This window comes from Gymnogyps californianus, chromosome 5 (genome assembly GCF_018139145.2).
Source record: "Gymnogyps californianus isolate 813 chromosome 5, ASM1813914v2, whole genome shotgun sequence".
In the NCBI taxonomy this organism is placed as follows: domain Eukaryota; kingdom Metazoa; phylum Chordata; class Aves; order Accipitriformes; family Cathartidae; genus Gymnogyps; species Gymnogyps californianus.
In genome coordinates, this window is record NC_059475.1 from 67,311,667 (window position 1) to 67,339,632 (window position 27,966).

At 39.9% G+C, this 27,966-nt stretch overlaps 1 protein-coding gene across 3 annotated transcripts; it reads left to right on the forward strand.

Moving 5' to 3' along the window:
* Positions 1 to 4,057: 4,057 nt before the first annotated feature.
* Positions 4,058 to 27,794, forward strand: DLGAP5 (DLG associated protein 5). Of its 3 annotated transcripts, none has more exons than XM_050897413.1 (19): positions 4,058 to 4,088; positions 7,214 to 7,464; positions 8,784 to 8,992; positions 9,460 to 9,552; positions 10,526 to 10,610; positions 12,714 to 12,809; positions 13,987 to 14,057; positions 15,718 to 16,013; positions 16,426 to 16,547; positions 16,630 to 16,759; positions 17,158 to 17,243; positions 17,841 to 18,001; positions 19,520 to 19,612; positions 20,816 to 21,035; positions 22,186 to 22,435; positions 22,787 to 22,844; positions 24,232 to 24,400; positions 24,801 to 24,850; positions 26,496 to 27,794. In XM_050897413.1, the coding sequence occupies exons 1-19, from the start codon at positions 4,075 to 4,077 to the stop codon at positions 26,616 to 26,618; spliced, it is 2,577 nt and encodes an 858-aa protein (XP_050753370.1). In that variant the 5' UTR covers positions 4,058 to 4,074; the 3' UTR covers positions 26,619 to 27,794. The 3 variants fall into 3 exon arrangements, with proteins under 3 accessions (XP_050753370.1, XP_050753373.1, XP_050753372.1); XM_050897416.1 differs by having other exon boundaries at positions 16,693 to 16,759; XM_050897415.1 differs by lacking the exon at positions 4,058 to 4,088 and adding an exon at positions 5,098 to 5,121.
* The last annotated feature ends 172 nt before the right edge of the window (positions 27,795 to 27,966 follow it).

Genomic DNA, 27,966 nt, shown 5'->3' on the forward strand with positions numbered 1-27,966 from the left:
CCATCTTAATTAACGGTCATATTCCTCAAAGCTTTGCGTTGTTGTACTGTCTAAACCAAGCTGTTCCTTACCGCCTTTGTATTTGTTTTAACCATGAAACACTTAAACTCCAGCAGTTGCATCCAGCTTCCATATGAGATGTTGTGCTTCTGAGCAATGGACACACAAAGGAGGCACACGCTGAGAAAAAACACATACAGGTTCTAAGCCAAAATAAAGAAAAAAAAATACTAGAAGTCTTGTCTAAGCTAGGGAAAAGGATGCTCTTTTCAAATGAAAACGCAATGGTCTTGGCCTAACTCAGTTAGAAACCTACTTCATGCTGCTGAAACATCGTCTAATACCACGGCACTAAGCAGTTTCTTCATCTGCTTTTGCTAAAGGGGATAAAAGTACAACTCACCCAAAGTAACCCACTCCAAAGTCCCTGGAAACAACAAAAAGTTTGGTCTCAACTTGGCAGTGGCTTGTGGTTGAATCTAGCATTTGTTCTTGGGTTAATTCCCACTCCCCTCTTCCCCATGGAAGAAAACCAACAAGGTTTGAGTCTGTTCAGAAAGAAATGTGATGTCCTTAAGAATGTGGCTTTGGGCCTTGGAAGATGAAACCAGCTGCAGGATGCTTTCACCTGTAGTGCTAGAGCGGGTTTTTGACTGAAATCTGTAACAGCAGGGAACATTCGATGTAAACGCACCGTAAATAACAGAGGATGTAAAGATATGCTGAGATAAAAACTACTCAGGCTTTGTTTCCAACTATACTTTGCATTATAAGATTGCTAGTTTGCATTTTAGGCTAGCTCCAGTGGAAGCTGGGAGCTTATAAATGTGCTACAACATCTACCTATCAGGTATCAGGCTGCCAGAGTGCAATATAATACCCAGAGTCGGGTACCTCATCTTTCTATTTATAGCCCAGAGAGTGTTAGACGCCTCCCAAGAGCGAGTGGAAACTCCCACCTACCGAGCAGAGACCTGGTTGCAGAAAACATCAAACAAGGGATGTATTAGACTTGCTTTGCATAGCCAGCATGTAGGTGTTTCCATCAGCTCAGGATCCTGGGCCCACACATCTGGGGTTTAGGAGTCTCTTAAGCGCTCTTTGAAGGAACAGAGCAAGGTTACCGATTTATTTTTAACACCGTGGGCTGTAGGGGTTGCCTTTGATGTCATTTGTTGTTGCTAATCTAGGTGGTAGAGCAAATACCCAGGAAAGGGAAGACCCTCTCCAAGCTCATCCTGGTGAGAGTCCAAATGTCTCCCTCTCCGACCTGCTCGGACCATACCCTCCTCCCAGGCTACACGCTGAGGCGTTAGGGGTTTGGTGGGTGGCTATCTCACGCTCCCGTTAAAAACGTGCTACTGTGCAAAATGAAACCCAAAGAACAGAGCAAGAAAATGCAGCAGAAGGCTTAACTGTGTTTCCTAGTTGTTGCAAGACAGGAATTTAGCTTCTATTTTCTGCTCCTAGAATTTGTCCTGGTTTTTAAACTAGCAACCACTTCAGATGAAAAGCATAAGCAGAAGTGGGAACAACAGCCAATGCGCCATAATGGTTTTGCTGCCCAATACTTAAGAGGTTATCAGTTAAATTTGGCAGGAGGATTACTCTGTGCCCTCTGCAGCGTCGTGCTGTGCTCCACATACAGTAGTTTGCCTACAAAGGCTTTTCTTTGACTCCATGCAAGTGGCAAGTATGTGGCGCTGTGGGCTACAGCTTTATAACTCCATTCACCTGAACTTTCACCAAAAATACATTCAGAAATTGTAATTATTTCAGGGCTGAATTTGGAGATAGGTTTCCCTACGTGCTCCATATTGCTCTTCAGTAAGGTGCATTTATGCAAGGGTGGGAAGAATTACCCTCACAAAGAACAATATCCCATGTGAACGAATAAAGAATAGAAAGAACAAGTTAGCAGATTTCCACATAATGATGTCCTTGGTACAGAACGTATCCGATAATGACAGTTATATTGTCAAGAAATAGATAAATTCAAATTGGTTCTCAAAGCTTCAATGGCTAAAATGCAGGCATATTATCATAAAGTCATCAGGACTGTATAAGAATGACAAGTTTAACCTTTCAGGCATGTATAGTATCTGTACAGGATAATGAGTTTATATATTCATATTGCTTGCTTATCTCTATTAAATGGTAATGTTTATTCCCCTTAACACAATAAAATCAGTAGCAATCAGGAATTTGGTTGAAAAACACCAAATTACCGTGTTTTATCTTAAAGTGACATTGCAATACTTTAAAATCATGGCATTATTCAAATACGTCAAGACCCTTGCGGTGACCTAGATATCGTTAGTGGAAGGTGTCACGGCAGCACGTTAAGGAAACCCATTCTGGCTTTAACCTAGCTAGCTCAGGTAAGAACCAACAAAGGTGCACAGCAGAGCCTGAGCCTGCCAAGGACCCAAGTTAGGTACTCGGGTTACCGGTCTGCCTTGAGAGGCGTACCGCTGCGTTATTGCTAATGTTGTTATTTGAGCTAGTGAGATTAAAGCCCCGACTGTAGTGCAGCCACGCTTCCTAAATTCAGCATCAACATCCACGAGTGGAAATTAGCAAATGTGCCAGTCTAGATACTCCGAGGAGCAAACAAGTATTGTTTCAGCACGAAGGAATCCTTCGGATGCAGGTATGCAGTAAGAAAAAAATATTTTTGGTCAGAAGGAAGACACTCCTAAACTCATTTTTTTCCCTAAAACTTGTGGTTCAGCATGGCTCACATCATTGGACTATATCCTGATATCATAAGGTAGAACTGCTGAATGCCCTCAAATTCCACTGATTTGGGAGAAAAAGGGGAGTAACAAAAATCAGCAAACACTGAGTACTGCATTGGATCAGACTCTGTGGGCAAAGTCTACAAATATGAACTCCTGTAGCTCTGTTGCTTAATTGGATCTTTTTCGTACCATTGGGGAACCTGGCAGCAGTCAATAACCTCCATACTAACCTTTTATTATCCTATAGTAAATCAATGATTGTAGGATTAGTCCAGATGGTCAATATTTGCAAATCTTTGCTGTAACCCCTGGCAGTCTATACAGGGAACCGGGGGCTGAACTGCTACAAGTCCGTGATGCGCAGAACCGCTCTCCAATGACGCGAGACTGACGGCTACTGTGGCAAACAGCTCTGCGCTCTGACCGAATGGTCTTTAGTCCACTTATTGCTGTCTTCATCCGCTGTAATCGCGTTTATGTAAAAATTTACTGACATTTTACTGTCATGCCGTATGGAGGTCCTGCGTTTTTAGGCTGTTTGCAAGGTATGGTTGTCCTCCGCCGTTTACCATCAACGCCTGCTGCTCAGGAGTTTCCTGGTTGGCAACACTCTTTGCTGAAATGCCGTCTACATTTTTGCAGTGCCACCAAGTGGCTGGTCTCTTCATTAGCATTTTTGCATTTTAATTTTGCAGATTTTCATAAACCCAGAATAAATTGTCTTGCACGCGAGAATCGCATTAAACACAATCCACCCCAGCAAACCGGAGGGCCGGTACGATGCCAATACAGGAGAGAATATTGGGGCAGCAAAGGCTCGGCACAACCCCAGGCCGTTTAAAGCCTGTGTAAACCCGGCTTCGGTTCCTCAGCAGGCAGCACAGCGCGGTCACTGAGGTACGGACATACGCCTGCCTGGGCGCCAAGAGGGCGGTGCGAGGCCCGGGGGCCCCTCACCCTGCCCCCGAGTCCCTGTTGGGCGTGAGGGCACCGCACCCCGGGCCGCGGCCTGAGCCGCTCCCCCCCCCCCCCCCCCGCGGCTGCGTAACCCCCTCCGCCATCTTAGCCCGGTGCCCCCGCCGCGGACGGGACGCCAGGGGAAGGGCCTTGCCCCCGCGCGGCCCTCTGTGCCCGGCGAACCTCGCCTCCCTCATCCCGCCGGCCAATGAGCGTCAAGTGCGAGGGGGAAACGCTCAGCGCAGCCAATGAGGATCAAGCGTGGCGATCAGCGGCGACCAATAAACAGCCCGCTCCGGGATTTCGGCTCTGCCCATCAACGGTCGGCCGTGAGCGGGCCAATGAGAGCCTGCGGGCGGGCCGAGACTGGCCAATGAGCGTTGTCAGGTGAGATTTGAAAGTGAGCCGAGGCGGGCCGCGCTGTGGGGGCTGAGGGGAGTGTAGTGTCGGGGGTCGGCACAGGTATGGCGGCGTCGGGCGGGTTTGGGGGCCGGCGGGAGTGGGAACGGGCCTTGTAGCGGGCCCCGAGGCGGGGGCCTCGTCCTGGGGGCGTCGTCCTGGGGGCCTGGCAGCGGTGCCTCCTCTCTGAGCTGGCCTGAAAACATGGCGAGGCGGTGACGGAGAAGGGGCTGAGGGGAAAAACCGGTGGCGGCCCTTCAGAGCCGCGATGGGAAGCAGGGGACTGGAAGACTGCGGTTCCGTTTATCGTGACCCCCGGGGCCCCGTCTCGAAGGTCTAGACCTTATTCAGTCCCTAAACTTGCAGGGTTCCCGCTTTAAAAATAGCGATGTTTGCTCTTCCTGCTCTACTTTGTCACTATTCAGGCTAAAAATGCTAACTGTGCACCTAAATGTTTATCATATCCGTATTACTCCTTTCGTTCTTGTGGTGTTGCTGGTCAAAAGTGGTTCTTTTCCCTCACTGTTTTTTCTATAAAAATCAACCCTATAAATTTTAAACTTTAATTTTAATAGTGTATGCTAGCCATTCACAAATCTTTTGTTTTGTATAAGCCCTTTGTCCCTTTCCTGCTACTAGTCTTTACTTGAATTTATGTCAATTTAAATTCCAATTAATCTTCTAGACTCCTGTTTGGGCAAGGTACTACTCAGAAACCATAACCTGGGAAAAAAAAGGAGACAGGTATTTTTGTCCTAAAGAGATGTTTAGGACATTAAGCATGCCACACATTTTTAATGAGCCCAAATAGATCACAGGTAATCTCTTGTACTGCTTTTGCTGACCTGGGATGTGAGTTGATAATACCTTTGTGGGAAGCTCTCTCTGTATCTCTGCTTATATTATATTTGCCCTCTGCAAGTTTCAGATGAATTCTTCTGAAGGATTACTTACTGAAAGGTCGATCACTTGCTTTTGAGGCTTATTCATGGGAGAAGTGGGCTTATGCTACAATAACTAGGTAAATATTGTTCAAAGTAGAAGGAAGAGCATAAAAATTCTTTAAATGTTTTTAAATATTTATCAAAGTTTAAGGCAAATTCAGCTTTCTGTAAGCTTGCCTGATCGATAACAACATATATTCTGTGAATAGAGAGTATGTTACCTTCCATTAAGGCACTGAATTAAAAATTGTGCATGTACTCTGAAAGGACTGTGGCTGTACTCAAAGAGCATGTTTAAGGAGTCCCAGACACAAGGAATGTGTCCTGCAAGTCCACAGAGGATGAGTGTAGAGACTTAATACTAGCTGCTGCTTTTAGGAATTATTTTCATTCACTGGGCTCAGAAAGCCTGCATCTTCTAAGAGGTAGCTAGTAGGGATACATTACCACTGTTTTCTTCGTGGTTTTCCATAACACCGTGGGAATTAGTAACAAGATCAATCCAAAGATGATTACTGGAGATGCTCATGAATTAACCTTCCTTAATCACATGTAAAGCAAGACAAATATGACCTATGAACTATAGTAGAGTTAGTCTGATCATTTGCAGTCATTATTAATTAACTGGCATCTTTAATCAATTTCTGAAAGTTGGACTGTAAGATGCAGGATGAAATGTAAGATATTCAGAAATCAGGTGGCACTGACGTGCACCAGCTCTTCCAGGATTATGTGGAAGAGATCCAGTCTCTGATTTGAGTGCTTTAAGCAGAGTTTTGATTTTTATTCCCCTTTGCTCGTTTAACTTCCGTTGACCATTTTGCTCTCCTGCAGCACTGAATGTATTGGGCAAAAAAGAAGCAAAATATACTCATTTAGATTTCTGACTCATACGTTATCTCCAGTATCTATTCCAAGCACTTCCAGATGGTTGTGCACGTACTGTTGGTGCTATGCAAATTACTCAGTACGTGAATACTGCCATGAAGTGGGGCACAAGGAGCTGCCACTGCCAGCAGTGATGGTATCTGAACAGAGTTTGTCTGTATTCCTTCTTACAATAGCTCAGATTCTCTCCTTGCTCGCTTTTCCCATAAGTATATATGGTTTAAGAGTACATTGTTATTTATTTCTGTACTCCTTCTGTTTAGTTTGGTACTCTCTTTTCTTCTGACATTTTTTTTTTTTTCAGTTAGGCTGCTGGTGTTGTTTTTGGCTTTTGGTAGGAAATGGAGGGGGAGGGGACTGACTTTAAGAAATCCTGTACACCCGTAGTCAAAGCTGATCTTTTCAGTCCAGTTCACTGATGATTCCTTTAGCTTGATCAAAGCTTGCTGTCTTGAAATTAAGAACCTCACTAAATGACCAATTTACTGGTAAAATCATTTTTACCAACTGTTGGCTATTTAGTTTAGCTGTATCGCCTTCCTTACTGTAAAGCTGTTTTCTCGAAGTAATGGAAGATGAGATTTCTAAAAGACCCTGGCTGGGGTGGCAGACAGAGTAAGGCCAACTGCAAGAACTGATCCTGACCTCTCTCCAGGAAGAAAGCATGAATACCCCTGACAAGACAGGCTTCAGCGGGATGCAGGGGATGGAGCTTTTTATATTGCTGTTACCACAGCATGTACGGACCAACTGATGTTTGCATTAAGTCTTCATCAGGTTAAAAAAGTAGGGAGAAATCCTGCTTGAAATAAATGCTATTGTATTGCAGTTGCATCCTGGAAACTCGGTTGGGAAATGGTGCCAAGTACTCTGATGCATGACCAGAATGCCTTGCCATCAGATAGGGTATAATCTAAATGCTCAGTGGCAATGTTGCTTCCAAGTATTGTCCTACAACCTTGTCATTTACTTGCTTGTCTCCTTAACATGAAAGACATCTGTGTTGAAAACAGACCGGCAGGCCAATCCCTGGCAGTGACGCAGCGTCCCCTACTAATTCTGTGTCAGGCTGGTTGACTGCTTAACAAACAATCTAGCCCCTTGAATGCATAAAATAAAGAGAAATAATGAAGAGTCATTACTGAAATTGTCATTTGCGTTTTCTCTGGTACACATACAGAAACTAAGAACCTAGGGCTTTGTTTGTTCCTAACATGCAAACTCTAATGAAAAGGGCAAAACATGACAGCTTTTTTCCTAATCATTATGCTTTTGGTCTAGGGTCATCAAGATGGCTGCTACCTCCCAGTTTGCCAGTCGATACAAAAAGGATTTGAGTACAGAAACCCTCAGAACAAAAGTTGCACGCAGAAAATCAATGCTTCAAAAGGAGAACAGACACAAGTTGTTTGAAAAGGGCAGACAGTTTGGATTGGCAGATGTCAATGTTCAGCTCTCAAAAGAGAGGGGAATTTCTCAACTAAATGAGACAAGTGAAATGTGCTCTCAAGAGAACAGCAGTGTAAAACAGAGTAAGTAAGGACTTGTTATAAAACGTTTTTAAATTGTTAAAAATGTCTTTAAGTAGATTTAGTAACATTATCAAAGGAACCTAATTGTAGCCAACATTTTACTTTGAAGAAAAGGTTTAAGATTTAAAAACCAATGACTCCCAGTTCTTCTAACTGTTAAGAAAATCAAGAAAAAGTCTTAATACAGCTTTATCCTCCTCACTGCTCTGGTGGTATGAATGAGGCTTTGCTCTGATTTGCCTGCAGCAGCTAAAGGAAGAATGCATTTTGCTATTAATATTCAATGGGAAGTCTCTTAATGATTGCTTTGTCATTCAAGAAGTGAAAGACCCTGATCTGAAAGCTTGTCTAACATATAACTGGTGTCTGTCATGTGCTTGAAGTATGCTTAGAAATGGGTAATTGTATATTATAATTGGGTATATATAATTATAAATGAGTGAATGCATAGTATAATTTTATTTTTAAAATTGCTAGTTTTTGACAATTTATCTCTCCCCGCAGAAAATAGGGCCTGCTATGTACTGAATTGTGCCTCCCTGGCTCTCCTGGATGGTTATGGTCTAAGGAATTAAGTTAATCTTTAAAAATGTTAACAGATTTCTTAGAAATATTTTCACCTTCAGTATTTTGATAGCAGAAGATTATTGGAGGAGGGAGTGCAATCCCTATGTAATCATGTCAAATATGAAATTTAAGAAATTTAGATCTTGATTATCTTCAATAAATTTTAACTTTACGTAGATATTCGTTTTTCAGATAGACGTGTAATTAAAGTTTGGCATCATCTTAAGGTTTTATTCTTTCATATAACTTCCACCTCATTTATTCTCAGCCTGAGGCAGACTTTGGTATCTAAAGCTGACCTGAACTTAAGCTTTCAATGACATTACAAGTGTTTGTATAGAGAAACTGGTACAAATAAACTAAGTAGTTAGTGTTAACTTTAATACTAGTAACCTTGCAGAAACAGCCTGTACACCGTAAAATGGATATGAATTTACAGTATCCCTCAGGCGCAGATTTGGGGAGGTGTATTTGTAAGTTGAGATTTACCATTGAATAATCTTTCAGTGGGAGGGGTTAAAACAGTTAAGAGAATTTAAGCTTTTAGCAAGCTAATAGATCGCATGTATTTGCATTGTAAGACTTTAATTGAAACTTGCAGGCACAGATTCCAGACAGTCTTCTGCTCTTTGACTTAGTATGTTCCTCTTCTGGCTTGGAAAAGTTTTTTTGAAATTTTCGGACTTGCTTATCGTTGGCTCAAAAATACCTTCAAGATTTTGTAGCATGTCTGTTTTCCACCTTTGCTTCAGAACGACCTACAAATGCAGCCACCAAGAGGATTAATGAACGCAAGGAAATGCTCCAGCGCTATAAAGAAGAAAAGGAACTTCGAAAACTGAGAGAGCAGAGAGAGAAAGCAAAAAAGGGTGTGTTTAAAGTTGGGTTATATAGACCAACTGCGCCTGGATTTCTTTCACTCGTATCTGAAGATCCAGTGATAGTGAAGCCAAGAGAGAAGGTAATAAGAGTAGTATTAAATATCTAAATGAAGTATATGTAGTATACTATATTAAAATTTCTATTTGTATACAAAATTATGTGTATGTTATGCCAAATAAATAGTTTAATTTGTAAATACTTTATAAATATTTGTTTTATAATAAGGAACAATAAGGGAGTAATTTGGCTCGTTCTTTTAAAACAAAGCTGGAAATAGTACTAGTGATATGTTGATTTTTGTATTTATGACTATGTTCTCAGTTCAAAAACTGGAATGATTCATCCACAAATGAAACAGCTAAGTTACTTTAGAACTGGTAACTTGTTCCTATTTAGTCCACTTGACTTTGCAAGTTTTTCAAATTACACACTTGACCCATTTGCATGGGCATGTTGCTTTTCACACTTAGGCTTCTTGCCCACTCTTAACAGTGACGGGGGCGAAAAGGAGTATGTTAACTCTTGTTTCCTTGGGGATGTTTCCAGGCAGCTCCTGCTTTCTCCGGGAGGATTACTCGATCGAAGGCCAAGAACCAAGAAGAAAAAACTGTGATGCCAACTGCATCTAAGCACTCTACGGTTTGTTTTTTTATAAAAAGTTCAGCAGATAAATCTAGAGAAAAGGATGCAATTATCCTTCAGACCATAACTCAGGGTTGTATGCTTACAAGTTGAGTGCTGTCCCTAAGGAGGTTTTCCTGGTGAGAAAGACAAATTAGATCAGAAAAGCTTTCAGCAAGCTGATAGACCGCATTGTGCTGAACTGAACTACAGAGAGTTTGATTAGGTCAGTACAGAGAAAAGTGCACAGATCTTCTGGATCAGTTTTTCAATACAAAATATTGTAGTCAATGAGGACTGCAAATATGTGTAGCGGTAGCAGTGAGACTGAAGTTACATACTTTGGTTTTGGCTTGGAGAACCAGTGCATCTCCCTTGAATGCAGAAAGTCTGTCATGAACGCAGATTATAAAGAGTGAGTTCATTCTTCACTGAAAAATCACTTCAACGTTGGCATATTTTTACTGTGAATCTTGGCAGTTGCTTTTGCTATGACTTATATCAAAAAAGTAGGTTTTGTTGAGGAATTTCACCAGCAGTCATCTGTAAAAGAAGCTATATTTTGAATCTAGGAATCTTGCCTTACAAAACTTGAATGCATTTGAAGGATTTCTAGTCATAACTTTACAAAGGGACAACTGAGTTAATATTGATTTTTTTTTTTTAAAACTGATTTTTAAAACACATAATATGTACTAAGATGTGGCAGTAATTGGCACCTAGTTTCATAGTAAACTGAAACTGTTTCTTAAATATTTTTCTTCATTCTTTTTCTGACAAATTCTTAATTAGTTGGATAATGCATGTTAACACATGTCTAAAATGAGCTGTTTTAGTTATCCTTAATTTCTCTTTACTTTTTAAAGCCCTTTGTGCCAAATTATTTGACTGTTTGTTTTACTGGAGCCTAGGATAGAAAGATGAGGAAATTAATTAAGCTACTTAATTTCTGGAAATTTGATACTTCACAAAAAATTATCTTCTCTTGTAGGTCTGTGCCAACGGGCATAGTGTGCGCCCTACACAAGCAGGACGTAAACAGATGAGTACAGACAAAGCGGCTGAAAAAGAGAAAGGTATGAAAGTAGTATGATCCCTACATCTGAATCTGAAAGGACACTGCTGGTTTGTTTTTTTCCTGAGTCAGTAGTTGTGACATTATGGGAGAGAGGCAAGGAACATCTTTGGGAGAGATCCGCAGTACATTTTTGGGTGTAGGAAACAAGTTTTTAGGACAGCCATTCCTACCAACTGTGATAAGGGCAGCAGCTGGCAGATTATCAAGTCTGTGGCTCTAGGTATCGCATGTATTTGTTGCCTCTGTAGGCTGGGGGAAATGGAATGCAGGATGCTAGCCATCCTAGTTACTGGTTATTCACCCTAGGAGAGGGAAAGAAAAAGGTCAGTAGGCAGAATTGCATGACTGCTAGCTGCTTTAGCATCTGGAGCTGTGCAGAGCTTTCTGTTTGTCTCTAAGAAGAGTATTGTGTAGTAGCTGCTGCTGTTGCAGAAGAGCAAGAGACTTCACCTGGGAAGATGAAGAACAGCTGACATAAGTAAAATATGAATTTTCCTTGGTATTGTGGGTAGCCTGAAAAATAGCTGATTGTATCAGCTGTAAATTGTAGCTGATTGTATGAGCAGTGAAGTCTTTTTTTTCTGCCTATACAGCAGATACGCTGTTGTCTGTGGTCTCTAAATGAAACTGCTTGTGTAACTCAGCATTGAAAAAGGTTTAGAAAAGGATAGCCTACTGGTAAAGCACACTAGCATATAATGTTGGAGACAGGAGCCCAAACTTCTGATGCACACTAGTGCAACTGAGTAAATGTGTGATTGTCGTCTTCAATAAATGACAAGTAAAATCTTATGTTTTCATATTTTACAACAGCCCCTTCTGTATCTGTCACTTTCTATATGATGATTACACACATTTCTTAAGAAAACCATGACAAAAAAACCCAACCCATCCCGCCTTTAAGGGAGTAGAATACTTTTGATTAGAAATTCTTCCTGATAGCACAGTGATGTCCATGCTTTAAGTAGATAAGGCTAAGTCATGTGGAATATTGACGTTAATGCAAGATATTCAGTAATTCAGTGTGAAATGACTTTCACATCGCTAATTTAATTAAATCAGCAAGCAGCAGACCTTTATTTAAATAAATTTCAGTAGTGCCTTCGGTGAATAGTGAAAAGATCTATTATCAGTGTTTGATATAACAATTAAAACATTTAATTTTTGAAAAACTGTCATCTGCTAGACTTGATTATTCCTTTTGTGCTGAATCGAGAATATGCATTATATGTATTTAAACACTACTATAAAAATATTAGGGTAGTGAATGTTTGGATAAATCAAATGTTATGGTTATTTATCTAGTAATCTTCTTCCCAACTTGTCACTCTAGCTTCTACAGAATTGCGGCTTGACATTAGTAACACAGACAGCATTAACAGTAACCAAGTGGGGCTACTAGATTTCAGGCAGATGTAGAAAGGGAGGGTATGAAATAAAGAGCTCCTGTTCAATTTTTCTGTGCAGGAGAATGCTATCATTTTTGAAGGATATTAGAAGCAGTACTAAAATGCAAAGATGAAAATGATTAAGATGGGTAATACAGTGCATGAACTTGTCATATTTTATAAAATATTTCAGGGGCAATTTGTCTTAATGCTTCGTTAGATTACATTAAATTCAGACCTTAGAATAGTTTCATATAGTGACCAGGGCATCACTTTGTTACACAGATGGTTTGCTTAAGCTTCGAGCTGTGCAAATAACCATGGCAAGTTATTACTCTAGAAATCTTCATCTGTAAAATGGGGATGACATTGACTCTGATTGCAGGGAACATTGAGAAGGGTTCCTTAAGCTTTGTACATGGCATCTAGCACACTGGTACCTTGATGGTCTTGTAGGTACTACTGTACAACAAAAACATCCTTGATCAAGATCCTTCAGAGCATCGCCTTGACACCAAGGCTGAGCTGTGCTATCCATGTTTAGCACTGCTTGCACTGAACTGACAAAAACCCCTGTTGATTCTGGCAAACTAATGCAACTGATAATTGCTAGTGCGCTTTTCTGATTTCTAAAAAACATAAACTTTCAGTTATATTACTGGAGTGCAGCTCCTTATTAAGTTTGAAATCTCTGGAATTAATATTTCTTACAGTGTTGCAGACTGCAGTCCAGATGGCCTCAAATGTAAGAATCACCAGAGCAGCCTCCTCTGCAGCTAGGCAGATGCTGAAAACAACAGCTACTGCTGGTAAGTGAGGCAGTGAATATAGTCCTGCTTGTGTAGCTCAAGCCTGATATGTGAGTATTTGGAATAGTGTGCCGTAAAGAGATACCATCTAGTGCTGGATAAGTGAGCACTGGAAACAACATAAGTACATTTATATGCTGCTGTTAGTGTATCATTTGACAATGAGTCCAAGACAGCTCTGTTGTCTTTAGGATCTTGCTCGTATCTCAGGCACTGTGTTGTGCTGTAGAGATACATATCAGCTTGTTCTGAACTGTCTTAGCACACTACATTCTGCTGTGTAACTATCTCCTTTGAATAGATAGACCGTATGTAAATCATGCCAAATTGTCATGTAAGAAAAGGAGTAAATACTGTATCACTTAGACTCTCATATGGAACTCTGTTGCAATATTTAAATCAAGATGTTGAAACCAACATTGGACAGTTTCCCACAAAATCCATCAGTGTGGAGCATCAATATCCATATGGTAATAAACTGAAAGAACAAAACCAGAACTGGTAAAGATTTGCCAGTTCGGTGTATCGGCTGTTTAAGGACATATGATTATTAACGCTGTGATCAGGAACAGATACCTCTGGAAGAGATGAGAGCCTATGTTGTTCGCGTCAGGAATTCCTGTTCGTCCGTGTTTGCCTGTTTACTAGAAGAAGGGAACGTGATGGTTACTGAAGGGGAAATTTTTAGTGTATATTCTTGTTCTCAAGATATTCTCTAGAATTATTTGCAGTGTCCCTTGTATTATATATGACAGAAGTTAACCCCTAGGCTGAAAGCACAGCTTTGATAGTATCAGTTTCAATTCACCAAAAGAAATCCTATGCCATATAGAAATTAAAAATCTGAACTCAAATTGGCCTGACACTATCTCTTCAGCCTTTAAGGAAATAAGGTGAGTTTTATTTTTAGTATATGACAGCGTCTAAAGACTAATGACTTAATGAATTTTTTTTTCCTTTCTGGGTGATACATCTCTTAATAGGCTGTTAAATCCTAGGCCAAGTTTTCTTTTGAATGAACTTTTGCAATTATGTGTCTGCCCTCTAGCCACCTCCCACTCAAGAAACAAAACAGTCTCTCCCTGTCTTTAGCCACTGGCCTTTTATGGCAATCTTTTGGCGAAACATTATCTTAATCAGATGCCTTTTTGACCTTTGGGAGTTTCTCTCATTCTAGGTAGCCAGTCACAGAGAAAGACAGCAAACGTAGGAAAGCAGAAGAAAGCAGTCAAACCTGACATCACGGAGGTAGGTCCTTTAATATTTGGAATGGAAAAGGAGTAAAACTGACTTAAGAGCCAATAACAGTGTAATTGTAGCTCAAATATACTCGTGTTCAAGCATAGAAATAATAAGTTCACTAATAAGCTAGATTTTGGGAAGAAGCTGTATGTATTTATATTGACATATTTTAAAAATTAATATCAAATTTAGTGCTTATATGGATGACTTGATTACTAATAAAGGTCTGGACAGTTATTTAAATTAGACAAGTTCTTACGTGACATATGTCTGATGTTTTAAGTAGTGTAAAAAAAAAAAAAAAAGGCCTGCTTTACTGGTTTTATCTAGCATTTGTAAATTTTATGCGGTTCGTTCCTTTTTGAAACATACTCTGAATGTATCCTTTTCCTGCTCAGGTAATGATATGAGACTCTAGAAGCTGAGGAATAAATGCATTTTTAGGTTTTGAACCACCAAAAAATAAAGCTGGAAATGTTATTCTCTGCAAGGCAGACGTGATTTATCATCATTAAAGGCAGTCATTGTGGTTCTTAGTGTCACTGCTATAACAAAACTTTTTTGCCTCTACATAGAGACAGCAGTACGTGAATTCATCGTAGCCCTCCAACCCAGGGTCCCAAACAATTTGCATATGCGTTCATGCGCTAACAGTCCTGTGCGAGAGCTATCAATGATTTTTCTCCTTCTTTGCACTCCACTATTCCCTCGTGTCTCCCTCGTGCCTCCTCCCATCTCCACTGCTGTTTCCGTAACTGCAGCTGCGCTCTAGTATTGTCTTGAAACTGGTGCGATCACGCACAAACACTGACAGGAGGTAAGAGGCACTTATATCTTCGCTTAGGTAAGTACCTCCTCACAGGCAGGAGTTGCTGCCAGTTGGTAAACTCTTGCTGTAACCTCAATCATCTCGTTACAAGAAGTGTGTTAAAAGTTGAATTCAAGGCTTACATTCCAAGCAGGGGTATCTAAAGTATAACAAGACTTTCAGTGGATTGAAGATGCATATTTTCTTGAAAAACAATCTAAGCTCTTTTGGCTGGTTTGAGCTAACAATATCTCAATATAGGTATCTCAGAAATGCGTTCTGTATGACTATCTGGTCACTCATCTCATAGGAATGTGGATTCAACTTATTGATTAACTTTTTCTCCTCTTTTAATGACATTCTCTGGTCCTAACTGCACTTGTCTTGGGCTGCATTCCTCAGCTATCAGCTTATTTTAGCTTGGTCTTTGGATTAGAGTATGTGTATAAACTGTGATTATTCAACAAGCCTAGTTGGATTTGGAGCCAGTAATTCTGCTCTTGAGGAGCTTATCACCTTAAAGCATTTTTTTCTAGCAGCGGGAGCAAGCGTTTGCTAATTTTAATTACCGTTTTGGTAGGTGTTCTGCTACTTTAGCCCCTTCAGTGGATTGTTGCATTCCTCGTAGTGAAGTGCTACCCCTGTTGCTGGAATAATTTGCAGGTGTCAAAACCAGTAGGGCCTATTGGTAGATCATGACTTCTGTCCACGTATCCTATTGTAGAAAGCGACTTACCTGAAACTGTTCCCTTCCTGATGGCTTTCAGTCAGTCATGTTGTAATTCAGCCCATGCCTATAGTAAACACTTCATTGATTTGATAATGTAGCGTTCGCTTTGTCTGTTTGTGCTGTTATAGATAATTCCTTCTAAACATGAAGTGGATAAAAATGCTCAACTGGATCCAGCGATGAAAGGTTCTGCAGCTGATTCTAAACATTCAGTGTCAGTAGAACTTCAACAGGAACAAACCTCAGCAGAAAACAAAAACAATTCTGCTCCAGGGAGACCCAGAACACGCTCTTTTGCACCTCAAAACTTTGTGTTTCAGCCATTAAATGGATTAGCGACCTACAAAGTTACACCCATGACTCCTTCTAGGGCAAATGCATTTTTGACACCTGATGCCTTCTGGGATTTTTCGAAATCTCCAGTGTAAGATTCTTTCTTCTAATGGCCTAAAATGCAAGTGAACTTCTCTGTGATGATACAGAAAACATCATCTTTCTATAGAGAGATTCCCTGTGTAACAAACTGTTGTGATATTGAAACACCTGATCATCATGGTTGCTATCATTGCTTAAAGGTGGACGTAACACAACAGCAAAGAAAGCAATATAATCCATAATTCTGTCTATGCTTTAGAAGTAGAGCAGCTCCATATATTGGGGACTGTGCCATATATATCGCTGCACAGATTTATTCATTTTAATAGGATTTGCTTGAATTCTCTAGCGTTGTGTGTAGGATTGCCTTCTAAATTGTGCATTTCTGGGTATTTGGCCATATTTGATGTCAGTTTCTCAATGTGTCTTAACTCTAAATGTACTTTTTTGTTTGTTTCCAGTAATATAATTGAAAAATCCAGTGAAACTAAGGCACAAGAGCCTAATTTAAAAAGTCAAGTTTCACCTGCTGGTGAAGGCATTCAAGAACAGCAGACCACTACAAGTTTGAAAGGAGAAAAAGGTAGGAAGTTCACATTTAGTTTATTGTTCTAATGTTTTTAGTTGTCACCAGATTCTGAACAAAGGCCTTTCATATTTTTCAGCAAGTGAATCAGGTGAGAAAAATTCCATTCAGAGATCAAATGAAACAATTCCTGTCTCTACAGATACAACAACGCTTGAAACCAAGTCAGATGATACAGGAGAACAAGAGCATGATGTGCCCTATTTCAGGTTTGTGATAATTTGTTTCACTTCCCTTTTGTCTGTTCAGAGGTCCTTAACATGAGTAACGAGACATCTTGTAAAGATTAGCTTATGGTGGTTGGTGTCTGTCAGCAGTGACCTGAGTAGGCACGCATTCCTATCTTCCCTTTTGTATTGTTAGTGCAAGTAAAGAATATAAAATTCTGGAGACTAACACCTTGTCCTAAGGAACACAAGCTTCAAAGCAGTAGAAAAGAAATTGCATCTCAGCCAGTCAGCAAACTGGAACAATCTAATGGCTTCTGCTCAAAGACAGTGTAGCTTCTCTGAAAGCAAAAGGATAGTAACCATTAAGAGTCACAAGAAGCGACAAGAGTTAGAAAATTCTCCAAAACCTTATTTTTCCACTATCCCTTTATTTTTAGAAACATTCTTCGGTCTGAGACAGAGAGGCTGATGTCTCAGTGCCTCCAGTGGGATGGAAAATTTGAGCTGGACATTCCAGAGGATGGTAAGACTAAACAGCTACAGGCACTGGAAGGGGTGTTATGGTAACTGAGAGGGACAGAGGGAAGTACATGTATCTGAATATATCTGCAAAATAGCATTGTCTACAGCACTTAGTAAAAGTTGTATTAGATAAAGTTTAAAGTTGTATCTGCCTCAAGACAAAAAGGCATGCTTTATCTCCTAATACTAAAACTTATGTGTAGTACTTGACATGACAGTTGTTGACACTAGAAGTGAACAAAGTGCATATCGAAATAGTTTTTCTGTTGTCAGTTTTAAGTGTATTTAAATGTATGAACTTTAACCAAGCTAATTTTTTTTTAAATAAAATTAGGCTTTAATGTAGAATAAGTGTCCTTATCTGGGAAAATGAAGATGACTCATCAATGCTTACCTTAAAGACATAGTAACATTTTTTTGAAAGAAGCAAGTTTAGAGCAGTTCAGTGGATAGGTATGCTCCATCTGAATTGTATTGCAGGTCTGCAGTAGATGAACATAGTTCAAACAATAAACAAATTCCAGACTCTTCAAATACTTACTTAAATCATGGATTATTCCAAGATGTACTTTCTTTATTGTTTTCTTGTTGCTATCAGCTAAAGATCTTATTCGCACCACAATTGGTCAGACAAGACTGCTCATAGCAGAAAGGTTTAAACAGTTTGAAGGACTGGTGGATAATTGTGAATTTAAACGAGGTGAAAAAGAAACAACATGTACAGACTTAGATGGATTTTGGGATATGGTTAATTTTCAGGTATGTACTTGCATGTTAACCTACTGGAATAAAGTTGATGGGGTTAGTTACGAACAATGGATTGAAACTATTTTTTTGTTTTTTGAATATTCAGATTCTGATTTTTTAATGTAAAAAATGCAGGTCCTTGTTTAACACTTTCTGATAGTGAATAGTACCAGTTGGTATACTATGATTTATAATTCATGGACCAGTTCATTTGTTGTGTCTTCTTGTGCCCTGTGTATCTTGTTTTTCTCTGGAATGAAGGCGTGTAGCCCAGTCTTATTCTTGTTTAGAGTGAGGATACAGTCACGATGTCTACCTGGACCAAAAGCTGGGAGCTTCTGGAAAATTCCTGGAGCTCACCTGAAAAGTAGGAGTTCCATGCTTCAGTATGAGAATAATGCAGAAACTACAATAACCTTGTTTAGGGGTGAGCTTAGGTGGTAGAAAACCTTCATCTCTCTTTCTCTGTTGATGCTTCCATTGGTTTCAGAATGAAATAGAATATTCTAAATTGTCAAAAGGGCTCTCAACAGTATTTGTAAATCAGCATTCAACAAAGGAACTTGTGACTAGTTAAATTAAATGCAAAGATGGACTTATTGTTAAGGTCCTAGTCATAGGCCTTGAATTCCCTCCAGAAAGCGTAAGGGTTTGATTTGCTTCTTCAGCGGTATTTGAGGGAAACTTTGCTAGAACCAGTAACTTTAAAAACAGAGTTTACCTATGCTTACTATGTATCTGGGAGCAGCTCAACTTTCTCCTGAGCCTCCCCACCTTTTCCCTTAGATAAACTTGGAGTAACAGAATTGCTAGCTTTGTCCCTTTTTGCATTCGTTTTTTGTGTCCTCTGAGTTTCAAGGAGGATGTAAAGGACTGCTCACTTCAGTGACTGGTCTGCTGACATAAATAAGCCTTGTATGGCCTTACTAGCAAATGAGGCAAGTGTCTCCATTACAAAGCCGAAGGAGAACAAGGCTGTTGCATTGCATATCAGTCAGGGAGGAGGTAATGCTGCAGAGCTAGTTTGTCACGAACAAGCACAGATTGCATCAGGAAGCTGTTCGGGCCAGCAGTTTAAAAGAGCAAACAAGCTTGCATGGCATGTTTCCTGCATAATGGAAGACTCGTGCTTGTTTGGATAAAGACTATTATGCAATGTGTTCTTTTGCATTCCTTAAATGCGGCCATTGTCAAAGTGCTTAAGTTCAGTAGGAGAACAGGTTGTAAACCAGCTCCTTCATTTCAGATGTTAGATCTTACTGAACAATTCTGTACTTCCCCTGCTAACCTTTAAACTACAGAAATGAGACCAGTCTTGTCATCTAATCTGAAGCTTCTGTATGTTAGTGTACCCTTCATGTCAACTGTATGAGAACATTTAATACTTTATATTGGTTAGTGGTTTAATTTGCTTCTGTACTTTTGCTTTAAGTACTTAAATGCATAACTATGCTTAAATTTGTTATCTGATTTTATGAAACACTGACAAGTCTTGAAAATTAAACCTGGACTTTTCTGGCTTTCCAATAGATCAAAGATGTGAATAAAAAATTTGATAATCTGAAGAAGCTTCAAGACAACGAGTGGCAACCACTTGATGTCCCAAGCAAAGCAATTGTCAAGGTATGAATAGCCCCTAAAGCATATCTCCTAAGGCATCAAGATGCAACAGCATGTTACCTAAAATAACTAGTAAGCTGCTATTGCAGTAATGAATACTCTTCTTAGGAAGTTCCTTCTAAAGCCCTACTCATCTGGCTTCTTTAGATGTTAATGTTTAAAAATTCAGTGAAATTCCTCTCAAGATGGACCCTTCTCCCTTGCATCTCCCAAGTGCACTTTTATTAGTTGGTATTTGTAATGCTGGTTGCCTCTGGCTGGGAAGATTAGAACCAAGAATTAACAATGACTCTTTTGGAGTCATTGGACTCTTTGCTAGTAAGACAAATCTATTAAAGTTAGAATAGAAAGTTATCCTTCAGATGTAGAACACTTTATCTGGGCCACTGGCATTGGCACTGACTTAACTGAAAAGGAAACCACACGGGAATTTGGCAGTGACTGCCAGTTTTGAGCAGAGAGTGCTGAATTATACTGATGTCCCATTAAGACAGCACCATGGGTAGCATTAAACTACTAGTTCCCTAAGCACAAATGGATCTGACACTATCCAAAATAAGTTATTGCTTATTGCAAAATAAGCTTTAATGTAAGCTATTCTATCTACTCTTTAGTTTGGAATACGTAATTGCTTCTAATGACTGAACATCAAGTCATATTCACGTTGCCTAAACTCCATCCGGTTCCTTGAGACTGCTCAATTAATCATAAAAACGATACGAAGGTCGATGAGAAACTCCAGGCACAGGAAACTGGAGGGAATGTAGTCCTGTGTGAGCTGCCCGTAAATGTCAGAATGCTACAGATGGTACAAGACACAAAACTTCCTTTGAAAAATTGAATGCCAGGAGAGACTTCACTGGCTGGCTGGTGTCTGTCCTGCCGTTACTTTATCTCCCTGCCACTAGGAGTCCCTGTATCCCACTGGTTTCAAAAATGTTGACTGGAGTTGTTAGAAAAAAGTTGTACCGAGTATTTCTGAACTGCAGACTCGATATGGAAAATCCTTAATATTGTCATCACACGCTAACCTTAATAGCTGAATGGCAGTCCAAGACATTCTGGAGATGAACAGAGACCTTGTCTCCAGCATGTCTCTTGCCTGTTGCAGTCTCCTACGTGTGGCCAGCAGCTGCGTACATGTTTGCATGCAATTGCTTCTGTCTGAAGCTTCCAGATGTGACCTAGACTTTCTTACCATTTCAGAAGACGGCTATTCCAAATGGAGTGTCTAAACCAAAGCTGGGAGCAGCTGGAAGAACTGCTGCCAAAAACCGGCTTGCTGCTATAAAAGCAGCTATGAGGGATAAAATGAAGCATGATGGAGCTGCTGATTGTACGCATCAGGAGAAACTACCAGAAGTCGAAAAAGTGGTTTTTGAAGCAGGATTTTTCAGAATTGAAAGCCCTGTGAAAACCTTTCCAGGTGGGTGAAGCTTAATCGTGATTTCTGTGACCTGAAAGTACTGAAGAGAGTTTAACCAGTTTCACTGAGAAGAGGAATTATGCTGTTTATACTGGATACAAGTCCAGTACTGGACACAATATTTCAACTAGTAGTTAATTACATCAGGGATCCAAAGTAAACTCTGTGCTACATGAATGTACTGATTTGAGTGATTATGGCAATGTGAAATCTCTGCTTAGACAGGGAGGTAAAAGCGGCTGGTTCATGTTTTTTCAGCGTGTGTTTGACAATGAAGTCTTAATCTGAGTGTTTCCAGACTTAGCTGACGAACCTGATCATCAAAGTCAATGCAGGCTAATGTCCTCTATTTGTAAGACAGGAATTGGATTTTTTTAACTAAATCTCTTGCAGTGCTGTCTTCAAAGCTGCAAATAAAGTAAAGCTGTAATCTGTATTCATGTTCATAACATACTCCAGTCTGTTATAAAAGCTTTTTAATAGGGTTTTTTGAGCAGACGCTCAAAATATAACTTTATTTTCAGTATCTATCTTATTGCAATCTATGTGAAGCCAGTATTTTCAGTAACCCTTGATTCTTTGGGAGCCATTCTGCTTCTCTCCTATTTCTAGTTCATAAGTTGACTTTGAATTTCACAGTTTATTTTTTGTGTAGATCTTTTTCCTCATCACAAGACTAGCAATTTTTTCGTATGCCTCTTGTTAGTAGAGGAGACCTTCTGAAAAGCTTTGAGCAACACTGGGTTTAAGCAAGCTCTAGCAGAGAATCTGTTAAAGAATCAGTTCTGAATCTGTGTCTTTTTAATTCTATTAAAAATTATCTAATGTGAAAGATGGAAGTTAATGACAGCTTTCATCAGATGGACTTTTTAATAAGAACAGCAATCCTCATTATTTCAGGTTCTTTGTGAAGGGATAGTCATTACTAAGTTGTTTAGCAGGAGTGAAGGTAGTTTTGTAACTTAATGACCTACTCTTGTCACCTTTTTTCAATTTCTCCTTGAATGTATGTAAGATTTCAATATAATATTTGTATAAGACAATTCAGCAAGCAGAAAACAATAGTGTTCCTAGCTAGAATCCAAACAAACAGTTAATTTCATCTTCTGGAAACTGCTGTAGTAATGAAATGTTAAACACACTTTTTCAGGCTTGCTTTCAAAGACACCTCGCAGATCTTCCCAGCGGACTTCTGAAAAAATGGCAACTCCAAGATCATCCAGTAGAGCTCTGCTTCAGAGCATTCCTTCTGTTCTTCGTAACCCTGAGGATACAACTGCGAAACAAACACCACCAGTGCTCAAAGGCTTCCACCCAGCACAGAATTTGAAAATGCACCAATTTCCCACTGGAAAAACTTCCCCACTGGAAAAACTCCCTGGTGGTTTTCTTGAACAAAGGTAGACATGTTAAGGCAGGCAGCTTTTAATTAACTTTGTACAAATAATTTTATAGTTTTAACTGAAAGAATTAACATTAATACCCATTAAATGTTACTTTTCAATTTGACAGTGATAAAGGTTGCAAAGTCCTTGTGTGTTTTCCTTCCCTCCAGCAAATATTAGAGCTTTGCCCAAATGTAATTTCGCTGCTGGGGTAGAAGTTTATTTTTTGCCCAGAAAATTTGATATAGCTGACCAGTGCCAAACAAGCAAGCATAACTGTATGACAAATTTTAAGATCAGTTGGGTAAGTCAAAAGATGATTGAAGGTGATTGAGAAGAATGAAAACATTTTGGTTTCTCTTTCAGCACTTCCGTAGTTGCAGAAGAACACTGTCCTGTTGCTGGCACAGCAGAGGGAACTAAGGTAAGTCATGCATAGTTCACATATGTGCTTTGAATATTTTATTATTATTACTAGCGAAAAAAAAAGTTCTTTTTATTAGCCCCAGGCACTTGGATTTCTGATCAAATCCTCATCAAGATATCTTCTGTATTCCTCACGCTGGTGCTTTTTCCTTCTCAGTGTGGACATAGATAGGGACTGCTGCAGTTTGGGGCCCTTGTCTAGCTCTTTGGGAGCTATCTTTTGTTGGCTGCTCTGTGACGACACTTGTGGCCTGGGCAAGCAATGTTCCTTGAAGTCCACTGCGTGTTTTCTGGTGTGAATTTTTTTTAAATGCTTTTGCATTTGGGGACCATGACTAAAGGCAACAGTAGTATTTAGCCCTCTGGGTCCTCATGCTGCCATAGCAGAGCATTGGGCTGTTATGCTGTTTAAAGGTATAGCAAGAGCAGTGTTACTAATACAAGTATCAGAGTTCAGAAATCCCTGCCCTGAAATGTCTGAGGACTTGGTGGCATGCCTACGTTTGAGTAGCCTTAAAAAAGCAGGAATGCTGCCTCCATAGTTTAGATGATACTGTGCTACTCAGTGAAGGCCAGTGTTTTGCAGTTAATCATCCTTTAGTACCTTTCATTGGAAATGGAGTATCTTAATTTTATTTGGTACTGCTTGGATCTGTGCATGACTGCAGCAGTTGTTCCCTCCCTTCCCCACCCTGTATATATAATATATATTTAAAAAAAAAAAAATCTTGGTTACTAATTTGTTCTTATGCCTTTTACTTCATCCTTTCCCTGTCAAATGAGAAATTGCTTGTTGGTGATGTCGCTTTCTGGGGAAAACTGTGGTAATCTTTAACTTTCAGTATTGCTGATGGGTTTTTCTTGAGGTAAAGTCTTATTAGAGAACACCCTCAGAATGTTTTTGGCAGTTGAAGTTCAAAATCTTCTTTCACGTGCGAGAACTTCCTTTATATTTTCTAAGAGATTATCAAGCTTACAAAGGTGTTTGGGAAATAGTTCATGTGAAATGGATCACAGTGTTAAGCTGTGAGCCTTGTGCTGCCTGTGCTTTGTACAGTGTCTAGAGTTAAAACCCAGTCTCTCCTGAATTGTCCATAAAAACCTGCAGATTAGATGTATGGACTTGGTTTGACATAACAGGGACATGCTGGTTTCTGTAAACACACATCCCTTGAATGTCCTGGCTACCTTTTCACCTTCATGCTTTCTGCATCAAAAGCTGACAAACTTCCTTTTATTGCGGACAAAACAGAAGATAAGAAAGCTTCCTAGTGTCATAGGTGCTGCCTCATGTCCATCTGATTTCACTGATGCTTTCCTTTTGGCTACTACAGACATCTTAACCTCTCAGAGGGTGAGGAACAGTTAAAATTCCTCTTTTTCAGGTGCTGGAAAATTCTAGCAGTGAATTAAAAGTAACGGATGGCATGGAAGAGATGGAACTATCTGCTGCAGAACAACAAGGACAAGATATTGTCATGTGGAGCCCGGAGAAGGAGACCTGCACAGGGACTAACTTTGCTCAGTCTGGAGAACCAAAAATACATCAAACAGGTGCATATCTTAAAGCTGCTTAGTATAGTTTGTGTGGTATTGCTGGGGCCTTATGTTTATTCTAAAGTTTTATGATAGTCTAAATATTACTCTTTGAAATCACCGTCATTGTAGCTTGGTTAATCTATGTATGCTGTTAGCAAAACCTCCTTTAGCTAGTGTGACTTATACATGCATTGCACATGAGCAAACAGTGCCCCTCAGATTTTTCTATATAGTTTCCATGTGATGTGTGAAGGAGAAAGCTAATATAAAAAGTTTGAAGTAGAAGTAAGTACAGACAGTTTAGGGTTTTCTTTTTCAGTAAATGCAGAAAACAATACTGTTGTTTCAGCTTTGGCAGCATCTGACTAACCTTTTAAAAAAAAAAAAAAAAAAAAGAAATATTCCTATTTTTCAGATGTTTCCTGTAGTGATTTGACATCCATTGGCAGAAATCCTTTTGATATGGTAAGCTGACCTTCAGGTTTATTTGACTAAGACAATCTGCGTGTTACAGTACTGTTAACCTTTCCTACAGAATCAGTTACTGCACAAAGTAAACTAAACTCTGTAAGATGCTATCAAGCCAATTCATATAACTTACTCTAAATACGAGCCACGATTCCTGTCTCCCTGCTCGTGCTCACACTGTTATTCCTTATTGTACATGATGAGTTGTCGTGGTTTAACTCCAGCCAGCAACTCAGCACCACGCAGCCGCTTCCCCCTCCCCCCTCCCAGTGGGGTGGGGAGGAGGAAAGGAAAAAAAGTAAAACTCGTGGGTTGAGATAAGAACAGTTTAATAACTAAAGTAAAAATAAAATACACTACTAACTAAGAATAATAGTAATTGTAATGAAAAGGAATACAACAACAAAAAAGAAACAACACCCAAGAAAAGACAAGTGAGGCACAATGCAATTGCTCACCACCCGCTGACCGATACCAGAGCAGCGATCCGCGCCTCCCAACCAACTCCCCCCAGTTTATATACTGGGCATGACGTTCCATGGTATGGAATACCCCTTTGGCTAGTTTGGGTCAGCTGCCCCGGCTGTGCTCCCTCCCAGCTTCTTGCACACCTGCTTGCTGGCAGAGCACGGGAAACTGAAAAGTCCTTAACTTAGGATAAGCGCTACTTAGCAACAACTAAAACATCAGCGTGTTATCAACAGTATTCTCACACTAAATCCAAAACCCAGCACTGTACCAGCTACTAAGAAGAGAGTTAAGTCTGTCCCAGCCGAAACCAGGACGTGAGTGTAGGATGAATCAAGACATTTGTAACAGAAGAATGTCTGATTCTTGTAAGATTGATCCTTTAAATTATATTTCTTGTGGATTTCCTTGTAAATATTTACTAACATAATGAATGGCGTGGCCTTGTCCTTCCACTTTCTTCTTGGAGTTTTCCAGGTCTGTCCCATCCCTTTTTTTCTTATAGCTTTATCTTTTAGTGCTGGAAGTAAGATACAACAGGGAAAAGCAGGTGTGCAAAAACTTTCAAATTGTTAAAAGAATTTGGATGTACAGTTTCCTTGGTCTCATGTGAAAAGTCCTCTTTAAAATACGGATTACTGCTTGAAATGGACCACATATTCACTTCTTATTTTTTGTTTGGGAATAAGCTTGCAAAATTTCTCTTCGGAAAGTCAGGGTACTTACAGCGGTACATGATTTTGAACTGTGGCTGTTGCTTTGAAACAGTATCATATATAAGCAAGCACATTTTAGTATACTTAGTACATCTGCTGAATCGCTGCAGATTCCAGCTCTGCGTGACAGATTGGTGCTTTGCTTATTCTCAAGCTGCCACGTGTCCACAGTGCTGAGTGAGAGGCAAGAGAATTGCGTGCTTCTCCTGTTCCCTTGTCAAAAGCATTTTCTCCTAGTTTTTGTCCCGCAGTGTTTAAGTGGCCTCTCAAGGAGGCAGGCACCTAACATACATAAGCAGTTGCCTGACAGTAATTACTGTTGGTCTGGTGTTTATACAGATGTCCTCAGAGAAAGGGGAATTTGCTATTAGCTTATTACATGTGTCATTGCAGTGCTGTATTGCACAGCAGCTAACTGTTCCTCGAACACTTCCTTCACGCTCTGATTTCTCCCACAGCCAATGCTGGATGCTGAGCTTCCCTTCACTCCAGTCAAGAGCAAAGCCCAGAAGTTTGCAGCAGCTGAAGCATTCAGTGACCTTATTGTATTTTCTCCCCTTTCTCCCTCTGGGGAAAAATGAAGAGTGACTTGAAATTCGAAACGTGTAAATTATATTAACAAAAAAAAAAAATCACAGAGGATATCTGGCATACGGTCTGCTACCCTTGAACTGTGTTCGAGTGAATGAATACCTGTAGTGTTTTGTAGTGGAAGTTATTAAAATATTTTGTAACGTTTTATGGTGCAGTCAGTATGCACTGTAAGTACCGCTGTATATTAGTAACGGGGTGTTTGCTGGTTATACCTGCTGTATCCAGTGATTGCATATTCTGACTACAACCTGAAATATTTTTATTTTTGTATAATTTCATGTATTTCCTGTCTACTTCAAGTTGTAAAACTATTCATCTTTAAGCTTTTCTGTCCTGACCTTACTTACCTCATGAATTATTATTATAAGATGCCTACCAGACTAGCTGTACCTGTGCCCTGTTTCTGATGTGAGGGCACCTTCTGGGGGTAAGACTCAGCCTGTTGCCCCCCCCGAAGCACTGTTTCATGCTCAGTCGCTGTTTCGAGGGTCCTGTTGCACCCTTAGGCTCTGGTATTCTGTGCATTAACAACTGCCTGATCAGCAGCATGTCTGAGGCATGTAATTCTTTCCTGGGGGGGAGTCTTCCTGGTGTTTAACAACCACTTGCTTTGTAATAGTAGAAACTATCTCGGAACAAGGATTTCAAGGTCAGATAATATCTTTTCCTGGCAATGTGCTAAAATAGGCATGATTATTTTCTTTAAGGACACAGTTATCTATTAAGCATGTTAAGTACCTTCAAGCCAAACTCTATTCTCTCTTTGCTTTTTCATGTGAAAATCTCTTAACCTCTTTCTCTGAACACTTGACATGTTAACCTCAGCCTCTTCTCGCATCTTGTTCCTTATGCATTCTCTTATCTGGACTGTAATATATTTATGCATAAGGAGCATGCCAGTTACATATACTCTATATTTGAGTAATAGTATTAGAGTAGATGCTAGATGCTATATTTTTAACAAATACCTGACTGGGCTTCTTCTTGTAATGGTCACCTTAGTGTAATACACACATTCTTCTTTATTTTAAACCAAGCAGAGGTATTTCAGATCCCTCAGCAGAAAGCATTGCCACTACAGCTGGGGGAGCTCGCCTGACTTAAGTTTTAACCTGGAAGCTGTGTACTGATTACACTGAAATAAATAGAGGAAGCTCATGTGACTTGGTGTTACTGTGCTGGAATCAACTTTCTTCATTACTAAACTCCAGTTATGCGGATAGTTTCAAACCGATAGCTCTTAATGACTTGCCTGCTCTCTTCAGTCATCGACGCTGTGCAATGAATAGCGGTGACGAGGGGTTTCTGACATCTGATGTATACGCTTAAGCCGAT

Bases quoted from the DNA above. Each gene is read 5' to 3' on its own strand.
- DLGAP5 (XM_050897413.1), top strand. The intron at 16,760-17,157 runs GTTTGTGATAAT...CTTTATTTTTAG, and splicing joins CATGATGTGCCCTATTTCAG to AAACATTCTTCGGTCTGAGA. The intron at 21,036-22,185 runs GTGGGTGAAGCT...ACACTTTTTCAG, and splicing joins CCCTGTGAAAACCTTTCCAG to GCTTGCTTTCAAAGACACCT.